The 18,205-nt window shown below is 40.7% G+C and overlaps 1 protein-coding gene across 1 annotated transcript in view; it reads right to left on the minus strand.

The window, feature by feature from the left end:
* Window positions 1–7,539: 7,539 nt before the first annotated feature.
* snta1 (syntrophin, alpha 1) overlaps window positions 7,540–18,205 on the minus strand; it is a 49,788-nt gene continuing 39,122 nt past the window's right edge. The window contains exons 7-8 of the mRNA XM_072684793.1: window positions 13,533–13,720; window positions 7,540–12,879 (exon numbers count right to left, since the gene is read on the minus strand). Of these exons, the coding sequence (XP_072540894.1) occupies window positions 12,787–12,879; window positions 13,533–13,720 (281 nt within the window). The 3' untranslated portion in view covers window positions 7,540–12,786. The remainder of the gene's footprint in view (window positions 12,880–13,532; window positions 13,721–18,205) is intronic.

Consider the following 18,205-nt stretch of genomic DNA (forward strand, 5'->3'; position numbering starts at 1 on the left):
GGAACACACCACCAAATACTATAACATTCTAGAATTTATAGATTCTACTTCTTCTTACTCAAATGCCTATGCTGGTGATATTCAGAATGAAAAAATGTTTAAAATCCAAACGAATGCAAAATAAAAACATTTCCTCAGACTTTCTTTTTGTATAAACACACACACACACACACACATCAGGGCAAGAGTACGGTTTGGCAGAGTGCACCTAGACGAAGAGCAGGTCTTGCCCTGATGATTTTTTTGGATAGCTCCTTGCACACCTCACATGAAAGTCAAACTTGTTCGGTCTCTTTCTGATGGTAGATGCTGTAGTTTAGCATTAACTGGGGCAAGAGCTACCTGTGGATCCCATGATGACAGTTTAGGACTGTTGAAGGCTTCTTTGCGGCTGAACTTGGAGGACACCCTGATCTGCCCATGCTGGCAGTGGTTTTAAATGTTCTCCACTTGTAAATAATGTAGCGTACAGAGAAACAGCTGATTTCTAACTGTTCTGAGATCTGTTAAAACCTCTTCCCAGACTCGTCTGCATCTACAACCTTCTTTCTGAAGGCCTCAGAGAGCTCTTAGGATCTGGCCATGATGGTGATCATCACCACTCACTTCAACCATCAAGACCAAACCAGACTAAATGTCTGAGGTTTAAATAAGACAGACTCCTCCAGAATCATCCTCTCTAACCATGTTCTGATCATCTGCAGCTGATGTTCTGCACCTGACTCTGATTGTAGTTTTTTTTTAAATAAATATAATAAAAGTTCATTTGTATTAATTATGTTTTATAAAATGTTTAGAGGCATTTCTCCAGTTTGTGTGTGTTCAGTTTTTTTTTACCTCCATCTCCCAATATGGAACTCAAAAAAGATCAAATGTTCAGATGTTTAAATATGTTTAAAAAGACGAAGGGCTTCATTGGGAATCTTAACTATTTTCAGGAGTTAATTTTTTCTACATAGCAATAAAGTCCAGTAGCTGATTTTAAAGCTCACAAATGTTTCAGCATATATTACTGAAGTTTTTTGGTTTCAGTTAGGCCTTCACTAGCAACCTTGTTGGCTCACAGGGAAAATCCAAACATGAACATATTCTCATCAACAGAGAGAGAGAGAGACAGACTGAGAGAGAGAGACAGAGAGAGAGAGAGAGAGAGACTGTGCAGTGATTATTTTTGGAGGCATGATGAAAACCGGTATGTCTAATACAACCTTGTTGCTCTCCCCACTCTCTTTCTCTCTCTCTCTCTCTCTCTCTCTCTCTCTCCCTTCTCCCACTCTCCCCCTCTCCTCCTCCTCCTCCTCCTCCTCCGCCTCCTTCTCCTTTTTGCTGCTTCTCAAACAAGAAATTCCAATCTCTCCGCATTACTCAGAATTCTGCTCACAGCCTCTTTCCTCTCGCTCACTTAGAGCAGCCTGCTTTAAAATTCATAACTACATTCGCAAGTATAAAAGCAGCACAGATGGAATATTTCCAGGAAGCTTACTTGAGCAAAAATACAATTGGCTCTGGCATATTTAATAACCCTATCCTGCCTCTTTAGTACATGCAGTAATAATAACAATAATAAAAAAGAGAGGGGAAAAAAAGTCAAACCATGTCTTAGCATGAAATGACTACCTATAATTCCAGCCGCCGGCAAAAAAAAAAAAAGAAAAAAAAAGTGGAGAGTGGAGGGAAAGGGGAGAGGGAGGGAGAGGGGGAGACAGAGAGAGAGAGAGAGAGAGAGAGAGAGAGAGAGAGAGAGAGAGAAAGAGAGAGAGAGAGAGAAACAAAAGAAAGAGAGACAGAAAATAATATATATACATTTTTAAATACAGTTTTAAGAAGGGTTCATCGGTGGTTCTTTAGTAAAGGTGAGGGTCTATATAGGAGCACAACTCAAAGAACCATTTAAATGCTTATAAACGGTGCTCAAATACAAGGATGGTGGAAAACCTCTCGTATAAGCTTTTCAAATAAACCATGATCTAAAGAGCACTGTTACGAGTCAATGTACCCATTTTCAGTACTGTAAAAGTCCCCTTTTTAGATATGTTGTATGAATATATACACACACATACTGTACCTTCACTCGAGTGGAACTTGTTTTTTGATGCTATATAGATCAAGCTTATTTATATATATCACATACATTGTTTAAAAAATGTACATATAGATATATTTCATGGACAATGAGTGTAGATACATGGAGGTAGTAGTAATCATTTTACTGTACGGTGTATATATATATATATATATATATAGAAAGGAGGTGGTATTAATTTTATGGCCGATATATACATATGCTGATCAGCCATAACACTCGACACTCATTGTCCATTATATCAGCTCCACTTACCGTATAGGAGCACTCTGTAGTCCACCTGTTTCTCTGCGAACTTTGTTAGCCTCTCTTCAGCCTGTTCTTCAATGGTCAGGGCCCCACAGGATCACCACAGAGCAGGTAGTACTTGGGTGGTGCAAAATACATATATATATATATATATATATATATATATATATATATATATATATATATATATATATATATATTGCATAAAGTAACCAATCCTTATTACATTAAGTAACTAAAATAGTGCTTTTCAGTACTATATAGATGTACTGAATACAAATGTACAGATATGTACACACATATGTATGTATAAACATATGTAGGTATATATACAGTATGTATTGTATGTATAAATATATAGATATATACAGTATGTATTGTATGTATAATATATAGATATATACATTGTGTATTGTATGTATACATATATACAGTATGCATTGTATGTTTAATATATATATATACATTGTGTATTGAATGTATAAATATATAGATATATACAGTAAGTATTGTATGTATAATATATAGATATATACATTGTATATTGAATGTATAATATATAGATATATACAGTATGTATTGTATGTATAATATATAGATATATACATTGTGTATTGTATGTATAAATATATAGATATATACAGTATGTATTGTATGTATAATATATAGATATATACATTGTGTATTGTATGTATACATATATACAGTATGCATTGTATGTTTAATATATATATATATACATTGTGTATTGAATGTATAAATATATAGATATATACAGTAAGTATTGTATGTATAATATATAGATATATACATTGTATATTGAATGTATAATATATAGATATATACAGTATGTATTGTATGTATAATATATAGATATATACATTGTGTATTGTATGTATAAATATATATATACAGTATGCATTGTATGTATAATATATATATACATTGTGTATTGAATGTATAAATATATAGATATATACATTGTGTATTGTATGTATAAATATATATATACAGTATGCATTGTATATATAATATATATAAATACATTGTGTATTGAATGTATAAATATATAGATATATACAGTAAGTATTGTATGTATAATATATAAATATATACAGTATGTATTGTATGTATAAATATATGGATATATACATTTTGTATTGTATGTATAAATATATAGATATATACAGTAAGTATTGTATGTATAATATATAGATATATACATTGTGTATTGTATGTATAAATATATAGCAGAGTGCTGATGGAAGTTTCACTGTTGAGTCATTGGTATGGTGTTTGGCAGTGCGGCCTACAGCGTCAGTAAAGCAGCTGTAATTAAAGCAGCCCAGGCTAGCTTTAAACAGTGTATATTTGCAGTTGTGCATCACACTGACCACATCACAGCACTGTTTTCCTTTCCAGTGGAGAGTTTGTCACTGTAATTAGATATGCATTCCAGCGTCACGTTCGTATTTGTGAGTCTCTAATGAAAAAATACCACAGTCAACCACAAAAGCTGGGCTAGAGAGGTAAGAGACAATGGCATCCTTTTTCAATATGGATTTCACTGCTGCACTTTGAGAATTAATCTCATTCTCGTTCTCTCTCTCTCTCTCTCCTTCATTCCCTCCCCCCAGCTCCCATTGTATGTGTCTGTATGAGTGAGAGAGGGAGAAAAAGATTGTGTGTGTGTGAGTGAGTGTGTATGTGTGTGTGTGTTTTGTACATGAACGAGCATTGTGGGACGTCCTGAACTGAATTAGGTCATCTCTTCAATCAGAGCTCTCTCTCTCTCTCTCTCTCTCTCTCTCTCTCTCTCTCTCACTCTCTCTCTCTCTCTCTCTCTCTCTCTCTCTCTCACACACACACACACACTCTCCCTCTCTCTCCAATAGAGACACAGAGACCCCTACTGTTTCACAGAGGGACTTCTATTACACACTCAATTCTCTCTCTCTCTCTCCCAGCACTTTCCACACAGCCCATCTTCTCCAGACTTCTCCAGCCTGTAGTTCTTCAGTGGTGATCAGTTTGCTGTTGTTGGTAAAGAGATCAGTGGGGTTATTAGTGGCTCCCTCTGTAACTAACAGACTCTTATTAGAAACAAGGATCTGATCCATGTGTTTTCTTCCAGTTCCCACAACAGCTGTGCTGTACTGCCCCCTGGCCACATCTGAGGTGTACTGCATGCTTCCAGAATCTGCACCAGAAGGGAGATTATGCTCCCTTGTTTAGGACTTTACACTCCTACAAATAAAGGTCCCACAAAAGGTTCTTTGAGTGATGCCACAGAAGAACCACGTTTGGCTCCATAAGGAATAACCCTGTTTGCAATCCAGATGGAAGAGCCCTTCAAACTGGTAAAGAAACTCCTGCTTCTGCAGAACTAACCTGCTCCTTTAAAGACCCGAAACAGGTTCTTCTGCAGCATCGCCTTTAAAGCACCTTTATTTGAAAGAGTGTAATAAGAAAAAAAAATTAAGGTGTGAGGTATCCTGAAATGTAACAAAATGTGTGTGTTTGTGCCCCTGTGTGTGTGTGTGTGTGTGTGTGTGTTCTCCTGTAGGGATATGAGTGCTAAATTACAGCTTACTGATGCATTCCCCAAGAGTGAAGTTTCAGTCAGGCAGACAGAGGGACAGCCTCGGGGTAAATGAGAGCAGGGGAGATTTTATGGCCCAGGAGCACACACACACACACACACACACACACACACACAGATGCTGGCACACACATACACGCACAGCTCATATTCCTACAGTTGTGGGGTATTTCCATTGTCTTCTGTTATACTTATATACAATTATATATACAATTATTATTATTATTATTATTATTTATTTTATGTATTGTGTCCTTACAATGTCACCTAGTAACATTTTCCATCTTGCAGTGGGCAATAGCCACCCCCCCTCCCCTCTCTTTCTCTCTTCCTCTCTGTATATTGTTCTTTCTTCCTCCTCTGCCTTACCTCTCTCTCTCTCTCCTCTGCCTGGATGTTGTTATTTCTTCCTTTCCTCCTTTGCCAATGCCTCTCTCTCTCAGCCCCCCCCCCCCTCTCTCTCTGTTTCTCTCTTTCTGTCTGTCTCTCATTTCTTTCTCTCTCCTTCTCATCCTCCTCTGCCTCACCTCTGTCTCTCCTGCTCTCTCTCATATCCCTACACGAGAGAACAGCCCAACACGTCTGAGGGTCCCTGCGTCTTCGCCTTGCTCTCCACGCTGATCTGTGTAACATCTTCACGTATGTGACCGAGTTTGGGTTCTGAGAAGTCCAGGCCGAGCTGATGGGAAACGACCTCAAAGCCCATCTGCGGAGGTCCTCTCCGAAACAGCCGTGCATTTCATTTGCAAACTCCGGCGAGGAGAGGATGGAGATGTTGGGCCGTAATGGATTTTGCACACGTACAGTAATCCATCTAGAGCTGAATAGTGTAGCTTTTCATTCTATAGCAGTCATTAGCATGAAGGACAGAGACAATGGCCTTAATTGTGGGAGAGGAAAGGAGAATTGGGAGAGGGAGGAAAAAAGGAGAGATGCAACCTTTTCTTAATGCACAGCCTCCTCCTCCAGCCTCTGCCAATTTTCTCTCTTCTCTCCCTCCTAAGTGGCCTTCTAGTTTTTATCTAATCAAAATATATTCACTCTATCTCTTCCTTGCTCTCTCTCTCTCTCTCTCTCTCTCTCTCTCTCTCTCTCTCTCTCTCTCTCTCTCTCTCTCTTTGATCTAAAAGACTGATTGGCAATTTTTCCAGCTTACTGATATAGAACACTGACGCCGGCTGCCAATCTTGCGGCCCTGCTGTTGCCATGCCAACAGTCACGGGGTAAAAAGGGGGGTGAAGAAGGGGGTTTGGTTTAATGCACGTCCTGATTTGGTAGTCTGATGCCACGTGTTATTATTTTCCATTATTCGCCTTCCTTTTGTCATACAGAGCACATAACCATTACTTCTAATGCCTATTCCTGCTTTCCGGCAATGGCAATAAGCGCAGTGCCGGGGCTGTAATGTACTGTGTTTATGTTTTTCCTCTTGCTTTTGTTTCACAGAGAGATAGGGAAATGATTATATGCTTCCTTTCAGGTACTGTGGAGATCTAGAGGGTTCGATTTGATGCTGCCCATTTCATGAAAAACGGCCAAGTAAAAACAGTTAAAGGGCCTGTACAGAAGAGGAGGGGCTGATTTGGTGATAATTTGATCTATAATGCTGTAGGTTTTATTGCCATGAAGTGCCCAGAATCCAGTGTGCTGTGTTCTGTTGGGTGTGTGTGTGTGTGCTTTAGGAAACCCCATGAAATCCTTGCCTACAACATATTTACTCATCCGGACATTTGATCTGCATGTGATAATTAATACTGAGAGCTGGAGGTAATATAACTAAACCTACACAACTGAAGAAATGTCTTTTAGAATAATTAATTGATTTTAATGACTAAAAAGGTAACAGTTGGGGTCAAAGCACAGCATCCACCATCAGAACGAAACTGAGTATCAGTATCATCAAAGACTGGCAGATGGTTATTTTAGCCAAATGAAGAAATACCAGCTCTTAGGGTAAAGGGTCTCCTAACTGTTTCCCCAGAAAACAACTTTACTTCTATTAATAACATTTGTAGCTGAAACTACACTATATGGACTATAAGTATTGGGACACCTGCTCACTCAGCTTCTTCTGAAATCAAGGGTATTAAAGGAGTCTACTCTGCCGTCGTTGGAGTACCTGTCTTTACTGTCCACAGAAGAAGGCTACTAGATTTTGAAAAAGTGCTGTGAGGATTTGACTGTATTCAGCAATAAGGGCATTAGTGTGGTCAGGATTTTGGATGATCACCACCTCACCTCATCATTCAAGAGAACACAGTTCCATGCTGGGCCCACACCTAGGTTCGTGCTTATCGGCTCTAGGGGGGTCCTATTCTAGTGCCAGTACTTCTCTACAGGGACTAGCTGTGTGTGTATCTGCATGTGCACATCTGTGTCAACAACCGCTGCAACTTAAGTAGCTAAATGCATTTATTAGAAGAGGTGTCCACAAACATTTGGACATACTGTTTTATTTTTTAACATGACTGTATGTGTGTGTGTCTAAGACTTTAGACTTAGTTTAGTCTGCTCATCAGATTTAAGCACAACGGAGCTCAAAAGCTTGTGCTTACTTACACTGCAGCACTCAGATTACTGTAAACACAGTTCACTGGACACCTGGTGTAAGTCAACATTTGTTTTATTCCATTTTTATATACAAACAACCCTGCAAGGCACACTTTAGTTTAAATAAGAATATACAATACAGTTGTCTTTAAGAGCAAACATATCTTAGTTTGAAGTATATATTAATTTCTAGTATTGTTTGAAAAAGGCCACGTGATAGATCGCTTACAGTAACCCACTGACCAGACAACTGTGTTACAGCTGCATTTGCTTTACTGTGAAATTGTGTAGAAAAAAAAAAAATCAACCACAAAATAACACGAGTCCACTCTGCTATTAAAGGAGAAAGTCCTGACTCCAGGTGTAGGAACATGTGTTGTTGATTTTCACTGGGCTTTGACTGTCAAGATGCTAACATGCTAACTTTTATCATTGTGGCGTCAACTCAGGACACACAGTGGGGACCAAGCATCTGAGGCCACTAGTGAAAATGCTCTCCTTTTGAATTAAACCCAAATATTTTTACTGCATAAAATTAGATTTTTTTCTTTTTTTCACCCAATTTGGTAATTCTGCCAATTAACCCACCCATACACAGCGCCCTCTAGCAGTAGCAATGCTCCTGAGACTAGGAGGGTAAGGACCTGACGCGGTAGCCGACATGCTTGGAGGACAGCATCAGGTCCCCAGCTTCCCCCAGCTTCACCGCACCAGCTAACAGACACCTGTGCTGGCCAACATGGCTTAAAAGTGATGAGGGGGAGAGCGCCATCTACCCATCTACCCAACCTATTGTGCTCTCTCAGACTCCGGCCATGGATGGAAAAGCAGCATGGCTTGGGATTTGAACTCATGACCCCAGGCCATAGTGGTAGCGCATTAGACTGCTAAGGCACTTGGTGCCCTAGAAGCTTTGTACCCTAGAGTGTAAATTGTAAAATTTCTTCACATTTCTTTTGCTTTACTGACAGTGTGCACTTGAGCTGTGTGGTTACATTTTTCAGTGTGGTCTCAGACTTTCAGCCCCCCTGTATTCCTAACAAACAAACATTTCTAAGGACACAAACAACACTGTTGAAAAATGACCATTTGCTTTAGTACAAAACTAGAATTTGAATGTTTGCTGCTCCTTAAATTCAGTCTAATTCAGGTTTGCATTATAAAAATGCCGTCATTTGGTACCACTAGGCACTGAAACAAACAAAGTGTTAGAAAGAAAAAACAAAAACAAACAAACAAACAAAAGAGAAATCCCTGGACTGACTATAAATAAGCGACAGTTGGGAATTTCTACGCTATTGGCTAAAAGTATGGAAGCAAGCAGCGACTTTTCAAAGATCATAAAAGTCCATTTTAGAACAATCTAGATCAACCAAAGAACATCAAGATTAAGCGAAGTTTGCAGAGCTGTGATCGTACTATACTGCAGTATACAGAGAAGAAACATTAGCATTGGTGTTTGCTAATAACAGTCTCTTACACATTGACCAGCTTTTGCAGGCAGTACAATGGGTTTCAACCTCTGCATTTAGCCTATTCATGGCAGTGAACACACACACGCTAGTGAATTTGGGGTGAGACCACACACCCAGAGCAGTGGGCAGTGGGGAAACTGCACCTGGGGAGCAATTGGGGTTAGGTACCTTGTTCTAGAGCACCTCAGTTGTGAATGATGATGGAAGACAAAGCGCTGTTCCTTCACTTGCCCTATCCCCTACTTCCTGCCAGGTAAGGGGATTGAACCAGCAACCTATCGTGTCCCTTGCCAAATTCGCGCCGAGGATGTGCGCAGCGCAAATTGGCCAAGGCCATGGTTGAGTCTGCAGTGGTGGTGTTGCTTCCCTCAACTTTCCTATTCCTTGCTGGCAAGCAGGCTAATGCTAGTGCTGAGTTAGCATGTTTAGCCAGTGTGGATATGGCAGCATATGAGTGACTTTGGGTTCTCAGCCTTGTTTGTTTGTTTGTTCGTTCATCTGCCTCAAAATGAAAGCTGGCGGCATCAACCAGCACTGATTATTAATGGCTATCCGATCCGCGTCCCGTGCTCAGTTTGGACTGCATGTACATGCATGCTTGGCACAAATCAGGCAGGGAAAATGGATGGAGTAGCGACAACCTTCCGTCCCTTCCCAAATCTCAAGTCTACTTCTCTAACCTTTAGGCCACGGCTGGCCCATTTAACAGCTGCCCCCTTAATTAGGTGGATCTGACTGGGACTGCGGAATCACCAGCAGCAGCAAAAGCCAATTACAAGAGAAGGTGAAAGTTTGCAAAGTTGCTTCCAATCTTTTGGCCAGTAGCGTAGATGGTGTGACATCTTGCAATTAAATCAGGTCAAATCAGTTACCCCTAGTTGCCCCACCCACTCACTCACGCTCCGTTAATAATGAAATGCTAGGCTTTTCTGACATTATTACCATTACAAGTGTTAAATATCTGTGTAGAAATGTAAATATGTGAATTAATATCTCATGGCTGGATAACGTGATTAGACAAAAGTGCCTCGCAGAAGTTCAGCTGTCACATTTGAAGAAATGAGACGCTGAAAGGTTACGCCTGGACTCCGCATGGTGAAAAATCATGTTGGCTTTTCTTCTTTATATCTGGGACCTGGGTTTGTGTTTGGACAAGCTGCCAGCAGACGATCATTTGAAATGAAATGACCAGTATCTGAATCACATCACAATAGAAAACGGTTAGATGAAATGCGCTATCAGACATGAGAAAACAGAATAGGATTTGATTGCCGGTCTATTCCAAGCCTCTGGAGGGAAGAATAATGTCAAAAGACATGAGACGGGGGCACTACAGTGTTCTGATCCAAAACAGCAGCAGAATGTTACTCAGGAGGAGGCGAGCAGGTAGCCCTGTCCGATCCTGAACCACAAATTCAGCCCCAAATTATTTCCTCCACCTGCTCAGACAATTCCAGGAGCTTTATTAAAGGAATACTTTAGTTTAAACAAGGCTAATGTGGCTAATGACGAGTTTAAGCTCACAGGGCCTAGGTTAGCTTTATGCAGACAGGATTCTATCTTCCGCTGTTTCTGTTGAACTATCAGCTTTGCTTTCTGCCTGATATCTTTTCAGTTGATCTATTCATGCTCTGTGCACAAATCTACACTTTCTTAGCAACTGTGTCAGTGGTAGAACATTGGCAAAAATCTCAGCAATCTGATGTGCACACAATCTGTAGCACACAAAGCCGTTTCTGGTAAAACTCAGATTTTGGAAATTTAAATCTACTTTAAAGCAGCATTATGCGAGAATTGGCAATTTTCACACGCATTTATGGACAAGCTAAGGGATGCAAAACCGTCATCTCAAGTGATATTACAGAGTAACATTACAGGATGTCACACAAATATGACTCAAATATCAGATGATGCTATTCTCTCTATTACAGTCAGTGGAGCATCCACATTCTAAAGATGCAATTTTAAAGGTAAAATGCTACATACTGCTGCTTTAAAGGAGGATTTCACTGTTTAATCAGCACACTTGAATTATTGAGATGTAAACAACGTTTCATAGTGGTTCATTGTAGAGAATCTTACCAACTAATATGGTCTTTACACTGGCGGTGATAGAAACTAGGGGGTCGCAAGGTCTATACCCAACTTCTAACCCAATGTCTTTTCGTGTGTTTTATATGTAACACTGGTTATGGTAAAACTGGTGAATCTACATTTTTGTGAAAAAATGAGGTTTCTCTGGGTACTGCATTGTGATGGTCATGAATGGATATTAAAAATATGTTTCTGGCCAATACTTTATATCCAAACGTCTCAGACATTAGGCAATATATTTCCAACCCAACTAGAAATGTTTGGTTAATAGAACGTTCCAAACGTTTGGATCTTTTTCTGTACGTTCCTAAAACGTTTTTATGTAACTTTTGGGTTTTTGTTACATTTATTTGTTTATTCTTACAACTGAATATGGGCTTTTCACATTTGGTAGTTATATTTTAAAAAGTAATGCAAGTTCATAATTTAAACCTTTTTTATGATTGATGTTAATTCAGAAAATATTCAATATTATTTAAATAAATGCTCCAGTTCTTCATTTGGGAAAACATTTTGTGACATATTTATTAAATATTATTTATCAGTGTAATTATGTATCAGTTTTATCAATGTTTTGATTGAATAGTATTTTATTTACTGTATTTTAGGGGAAAAGAAAGTTACTTCAGATGTTTCCATACTGTTCGTATTTGTCTATCTGGCAATGTTGTGTAAGAAACGTTCTAATAACATTGCGATTTGTCACCTCTGGCTTGCTCACCAGGGGTCTCAGGGTTTTTTTATGTAATCTTGATCTCTTGTCCTTTTACTGATTACTGATTGTGTAAAGCTGCTTTGTGACAACAGCAGTAGTAAAAAGCGCTATGCAAACAAACTGAATTTGATTTGATTTACAGAATGTTCCTGGAACATTATTTTTGTAACGTTAAGGGCTTGCCATCCTAGAACCTTTTAAAAACATTGCTGAACTCTTTAAGAGGCAACTTGGATGTCTGGTTACCACCATGACCACTGTAAATGACTAGATTCAAAAGATTTCTTTAGAATGAAATTATTAAACACTGAATAATTTTGTTTATAACTTAATGGCTTACTTATGAAGATATTTTAAAAACGTTTATGTAATTCCCCTTTAAGATTTTAAAATGTTATGTTATGCATATGAGCGATAATATTGTTAGGATGTCATTTTCTGGGCGTTTAATGGACTTGACAGTAACATGGTGGCAAATGCATTGCCATTTCCATTCTCCCTAGTTTGAATTAGCTATGGCCACACAGTCCAGGCGAAAAACACAGCATTTTAAACTGGAAACTCAGAGTATTGTAGCGACTCTAAAGCCCATCCAAATTCAACAGATTTAACTGGATTTCTGCCAACGTTCCAGTTTGTCCAATCAGTTGTTCTGAAAGAAAGCAGTCACGTACAAAGCATGGACGGATCAATTCCAGTTATGAGCTTTAAATATTGGCGTATTCTATACAGACTAATATGGCGTACACATGTACTGTATAATCTGTGAAAATCAACTCTACATATTATAAAACCAGATAAACTGATTATTCATTGCATGGCTTTTGATTGGTTGGCCATCAGTGAAAGGATTCCACCATTGGCAGCCCACAGCAGAACAACTCTGCTACTGATGCTGTCTGGTCCGCCTTCTGCTTCCATCGCCGTGGCTCTGATTCCTATGGCATGTAACTAAGGCTTCACGAACTGTAGCTGTGTGTGTGTGTTTAATGTGTGTGGAGGTTTAGGGCATCAGCGTTCATGCTAGGAGGCCCAGTCGCTTCACCTTGGCCGAGAGGAAAGAGTGGATAATGAAGACGATGGTCTTGGGACAGGCGTGGAGGTCCAGTTGCTGAAAAAACAACAACAGAGAGGAGAGGGAGGCTGAGTGAGTGTGACTAATGCAGAGGTGGGGAACCGAGGGCCAGAATCCAGCACAGGATGGTGATTTCCCTGCTCTAACACATCTACCAAACGTGGCAACTAAGAGGTTAGGTCAATCAGGAGAAATTGGGCAGATTAAGCACAAAACTGTGCAGGAATCTGGAGTTCCCCAGCCCTGGTATAACGGGAAAAGCAATTAAAAAAGGGGTATGAGGAAACAACAACAGGGAAAGCAGAGAGTAAAGAAGGAGGATTGGGGGGGGGGGGGGGGGGGCTGAGATGGGTGGGAGAGTCATTATGGAAAAAAAGTCTGAGAACTAGAGTGGAAAAGTTGGTCAAAAGGATGGAGGAAGTCAAAAGAGAATAGCTATGAGCTGACTGAGAACACGGACCTGTGATCAGAGATAAAAGAGAGACAGAGAGAGAGAGAGAGAGAATGAACTGAGTGAGAATAAAGAGCATAGGAAAGCGAATGGCAGCAGGAAAGTTTAAAAAGGGGTATGTGTGTGTGTGTGGTGGGGGGGGGTGTTAAAGAGAGAGACGCATGCAGGAGAGGAACTAAGACTGAGGAGAAGAGGAGGAAGAAGAAAGGAAGGGATGGAAGGAAAGAGGCTCTCTCACGATCTCGGCCTCCGGGCCTCCGAAATCGAGGAAGATCATGCGCACGCCGTCGTCGGAGGACATGCGCAGGCGTTCGAACGGCTGCTGCAGGAGGATGTGCCTGCGGACCCCCGCCTCCTCAGTGAACAGCGAAAAGCCGTTGTCTATGTGCACACTCAGCATGCACTGCTGACCGTTCCAACTGCAGGCTGCAGGGAAGACAGAGACAGAGAGAGAGACAGAGAGAGAGAGAGAGTGAGAGTTACTCATTGAAGGCACTTTAAGGAACATGTTGTACATTTTACAGTACATTTTTTAATGTTTGCTGGGGGACTACAATGTACCCGGCCCATTCCGGAATTGCAGGTACATTTCAGCTAAGGAAAGATTTGACTCAGCTCAATTACCTGTTTAAACCATTAAACCAGTAACAGGGTTGACGATAACAGACGTGACATTTCCACCATCTTTGAGGTTAGCATCATTAACTGTATGTGCTAACCTCAAACTAGCTTCCTCGCAGCACGTCTAATAACAGAACTATATTCCCCTATGGCGCCCCGCTGGTGACGTCCCGCATCGCCACGGCTAAGTAAGACGTGGGAACTGGATAATTAAGCAATTACTAAATTAACCCAATTTAGAAAGGCCTGGGAATGTCCATGACCATGATCTTGTTGCCATGCCTTACCAAGTTGTGGCCAGATTAACAGATTATCGTTTATTAAAAACTGAATAGATTCACAAAAACACAAAAACATAATTAATATGACAAATAATGAATATACTTTTGGTGTATTTCACGTGTTTCCCGCCAGAGGAAGTGACATCACTGAGTGCAGATGACATGTCTTTTATTAGAACTATTTGCAGATTATATAAATTTTTTTTAATAGATGTATCAGAGTTGACCAGAACATTGGGACAGACATAAATGTATTTTTAACTACTGAAATGACATATTCTAGAGACAATAGACAGTCAATGTAAGTAACTTATAGAACTGAAAGCGCAAAAAATTAAATTTGACTTATTTCATGTAAAATTCAAGTTGAATTAATAATAATGTGCACAATTAGGATTAGTATGTAGCCCATTTCTTATAGAATCAGTGTGTAGTACACAATCGGGACACAGCCTGTGTTTTAATGCTGTGCTGTTAAAGCTCCTGGGTTGCGCAGAGTATCTGACTTTTACTCCACTGCCCTACATACAAATCACGCCCTGAGCGCCCCCTCTTGGATAGTCTCTACACGTGCATTTGTTGACAAGCTGGGAGATACAGAAGAGGCATCAACAAAGCATAACTACTGGGAATTCTGGGAACAGTGTAGCCAGTGGTTCAAGCGAAACACAACCACTGCCATATGGACAAGAAGAAGAAGAAGAAATGGTGAAGAAGAAACTCTGGCAGAGAAGAAACCTATGGTGGAACTTTTTGAAGAGGGCCTAGTTAGTTGTAAACATCTTTATGGTGTTACGTCGTGTTCATTATCACAACCTCATTAAGTTCATTATCACGACCTCCTCCACCAGTGCCATGTTTGTTGTTGTCAGAAACCTTTGACTCTGACCTGCCCTCTGGTGGATGTATGGCTTAACGTCCATGTCAACATGAAGGCTGCATCATTTGAAACTAACATTTTTGTATTTAAAGGGACAATTATTGAGCCTTAAAGGTAAAGCAGTGGCAAATATGCAAAATTCAGCTTTAGTTGAGGGACGTTTTGCTGTACAACACCCTGCATGTACCTCTCTGCCCTGAACATGAACACATGAGTTATAAATAAACTTGATTACACAACTATCATAAAACCGGTTGCCAGAAGCATTTAAAAAGCTACATATAAGATGGAGTTACATGACATAGCTTTTTAAATGCTTCAGGCATCTAGTTCGTATCACCACTATTGTGGAACTGAATTTTTACTCCGTAGCTGCGTTCCAAAGCCTGCCGAGAGATAGGCAGCATTTCTCTGTCGCTACGTCATTAGAAGGCTGTTCCAAAGTGAAGGACCCTTCATATACAGCCCAGAAATGAAGCCTGTGTTCAGAAGGACGCAACTGATATCTCCTTCCTGGCCCTCGATTACCTACACTTACGCAAGTATGGGGGGGGGGGGGACAGCACCACCTCCAGATCAGAGTTTGTTTTTAATTGTAATTCATTTCCGTCAAGTTGCAAGAGGTGGAAGCTTTCCAGTGACGTCACTTTCCAGTTAGACGGTGTGACCAACAGGCTACTAGAAATTAGTTAACATAGGACAGTCCTACTGAGGACCTGCCCTACCTTGGCTGCAGCCTAGGCTTTGCACGGAGCTAGTAGGTGAATGCAGAGAACTGTGGGTAACCGATACATCCTTCACCGATACATCAGCTGTATGCATTTCTAGGCTGTATACGAAGGCTCCTTCACTTTGGAACAGGCCTTGGTGACGTTGCGGCTGAGAAATGCAGGATACCTGGACTGCAGCCTAGGCTTTGGAACGCAGCTAAGAAGTTTCTCTAGAACTGACCAAACCTCTCTGTGGAGGGACGAGAGGCGGAGTCGCCGTGTTTCCCTGTCAGCTCTCACCATGGGATCAGGGACAGCTGCAACAGGTTCGGGAGGAGCTCCCAGACCCAGTAAAAGCCCAGCAACATACAGAGCAAGGGACGAGTGACAGAAAGTGTACCTGTGAGAGACTGTGTGTGAGTGCAGAGATGCTGGGGCTAAGATAGCCCAAGGACTGCCTAAAGAGATGAACCTAGGGCTAGTGTGAGACTTTATATTGTTGATCTGTGGGCATTTGTTTGGTGCCCAATGTCTAAAAAAAGATCATTTTGGTGGCTTTTGTGATCTGCGTGTGTCCTTCAGGGACAGGTTTTCCAGTCATGTGATTCAGCTGATGCCTGGGCTGGGATCACAAACTCTTACTCTTAATAAATGAATTGTGCAGAAAATTCTAAAAATTGGTGGAATTTCTCTTTAAGCACAGCATTTACAAGACAATTCATGTTCTGTCTAATCTTCCATTATTGGCTATCACCCAGGGAAAGCTCTGCTGCCCCTGACTCCCCTGTCCACTGCCCCCTATTGACCCATCAGCAATTCACACACTCTCAAGATGAACTACCTCAGAGACAAATTCCTAGTACGTGATGTCTGACTCAGCTAATAAAGCCAGCAGAGACCAACAATGGTCCTACAGCAGTGCCCCAGGGTGATGTTCACTGTGTAAATGTTAGAACTGTTTGCTATATGTTGATTGGTTCACCCTTGATGTGTGTAAGTTGTAAAGTGGGATTCCTTTAGGAATTTGGAGTTAGTGTTTTTACCATCACGTCATAGGTTTGACTGTGCAGTCAGGTAAGCACTGTTGGTCATGAACACAGAGCTTGCCACAGTCGTATTGATTACTTCTCAATTCTGGTCCTGGAGTACCACTGCTCTGTCTGTTGTAGTGTTTTCCTTGCTCAAACACACCCAGTTCACTCCAGGAAGGGCTTGTTTACTGGTGGGGCTGCAGGGCTTCCCTTTCTGGCTCAATCAGTTGGTCTCAGTCTTCAACAACTGATTAAGTGAGCTCCTGTTTGGTTGGAATGAGGACCTACAGCCATTACTGGCCCTTTGCAGCTATGATTAGTGACCCCTCTTCGAAATCTCATTGCATTGCTACTTTGGGACCCCAGGATCGATAGCCACTGTTTTAGACTATTAAATGATGTGTCTGATGCTGCTGGAAGAAATGCAATATGTAATTATTATTTGTGTAGCAGATGTAAATGGGTGACCCATAAAAGGCTTCATAGCCAGTATATGTTAATATACACTATATGGATTCAGGTTTTTCGTTCAGAACCATTGCCACATGTGTATAAAATCAAGCCCCTAGCCATGCAGTCTGCCTTTCCACACATTAGTGAGTGAATGGGTGATTTTGAGGAGCTCACTGAACTCCGGCGTGGTTCCGTATGTAGTAGGAGCCACCGCTGCAACAACAACAAGAAACCTGGTGAATTTTTTTCCCCTCCTAGATCTTCCACCATCAGCTGTGAGTGGTATTATTGAACAGTGGAAGCGTTTAGAGGAACCACAGAGCAAGTGTCAGACCATGTAAAGCTACAGAGCAGGGTCAGGGCCGAGTGCTGAGCTCAGAGGTAGTAGAGGTATAGTGCAGAAAACTCTCCAACGCGCTGCAGAGCTGCTGCTGTTAGAGCTGCAGAGGGGGACCAACTCTATATTAATGCATATGAATTTAGAATGGGATGCCATAATAAAGCTTCTGTAGGTGTAATGTGTAGGTGTCCCAATACTTTTGTTCATATAGTTTACAATTGCAATTTCATTGAGTCAGTTCTTACAGTCTCAGCTCTCCACACTCGTAGCGGAGAGAAATATCCAGCTAGAAATATCCAGCCAACCTAGGGTGGTCATAATATTCTGATAAGGCTTTATTATCACTGCTCTAATGCTCAGTTAGAACAGGATGGGCTTGTTAACAGTTAACTGCAGCTTAATGAACAGCTACTCTGTCCTTTATGACAAAAAAAAAACAATACAAATAATGAATGTGGCCTTGGGCACAAAGTTTGGACACTGTGCCAACTGTGAAACATGGGCGTGGATCCATCATGATTTAGGGTTGTGTTGCTGCCAGTGGCACTGGCAATATTGCACAGGTGGTGGGAGGAATGGATTCCACAAAATACCA

This window comes from Salminus brasiliensis, chromosome 7, assembly GCF_030463535.1.
Source record: "Salminus brasiliensis chromosome 7, fSalBra1.hap2, whole genome shotgun sequence".
Taxonomy (NCBI): Eukaryota; Metazoa; Chordata; class Actinopteri; order Characiformes; family Bryconidae; genus Salminus; species Salminus brasiliensis.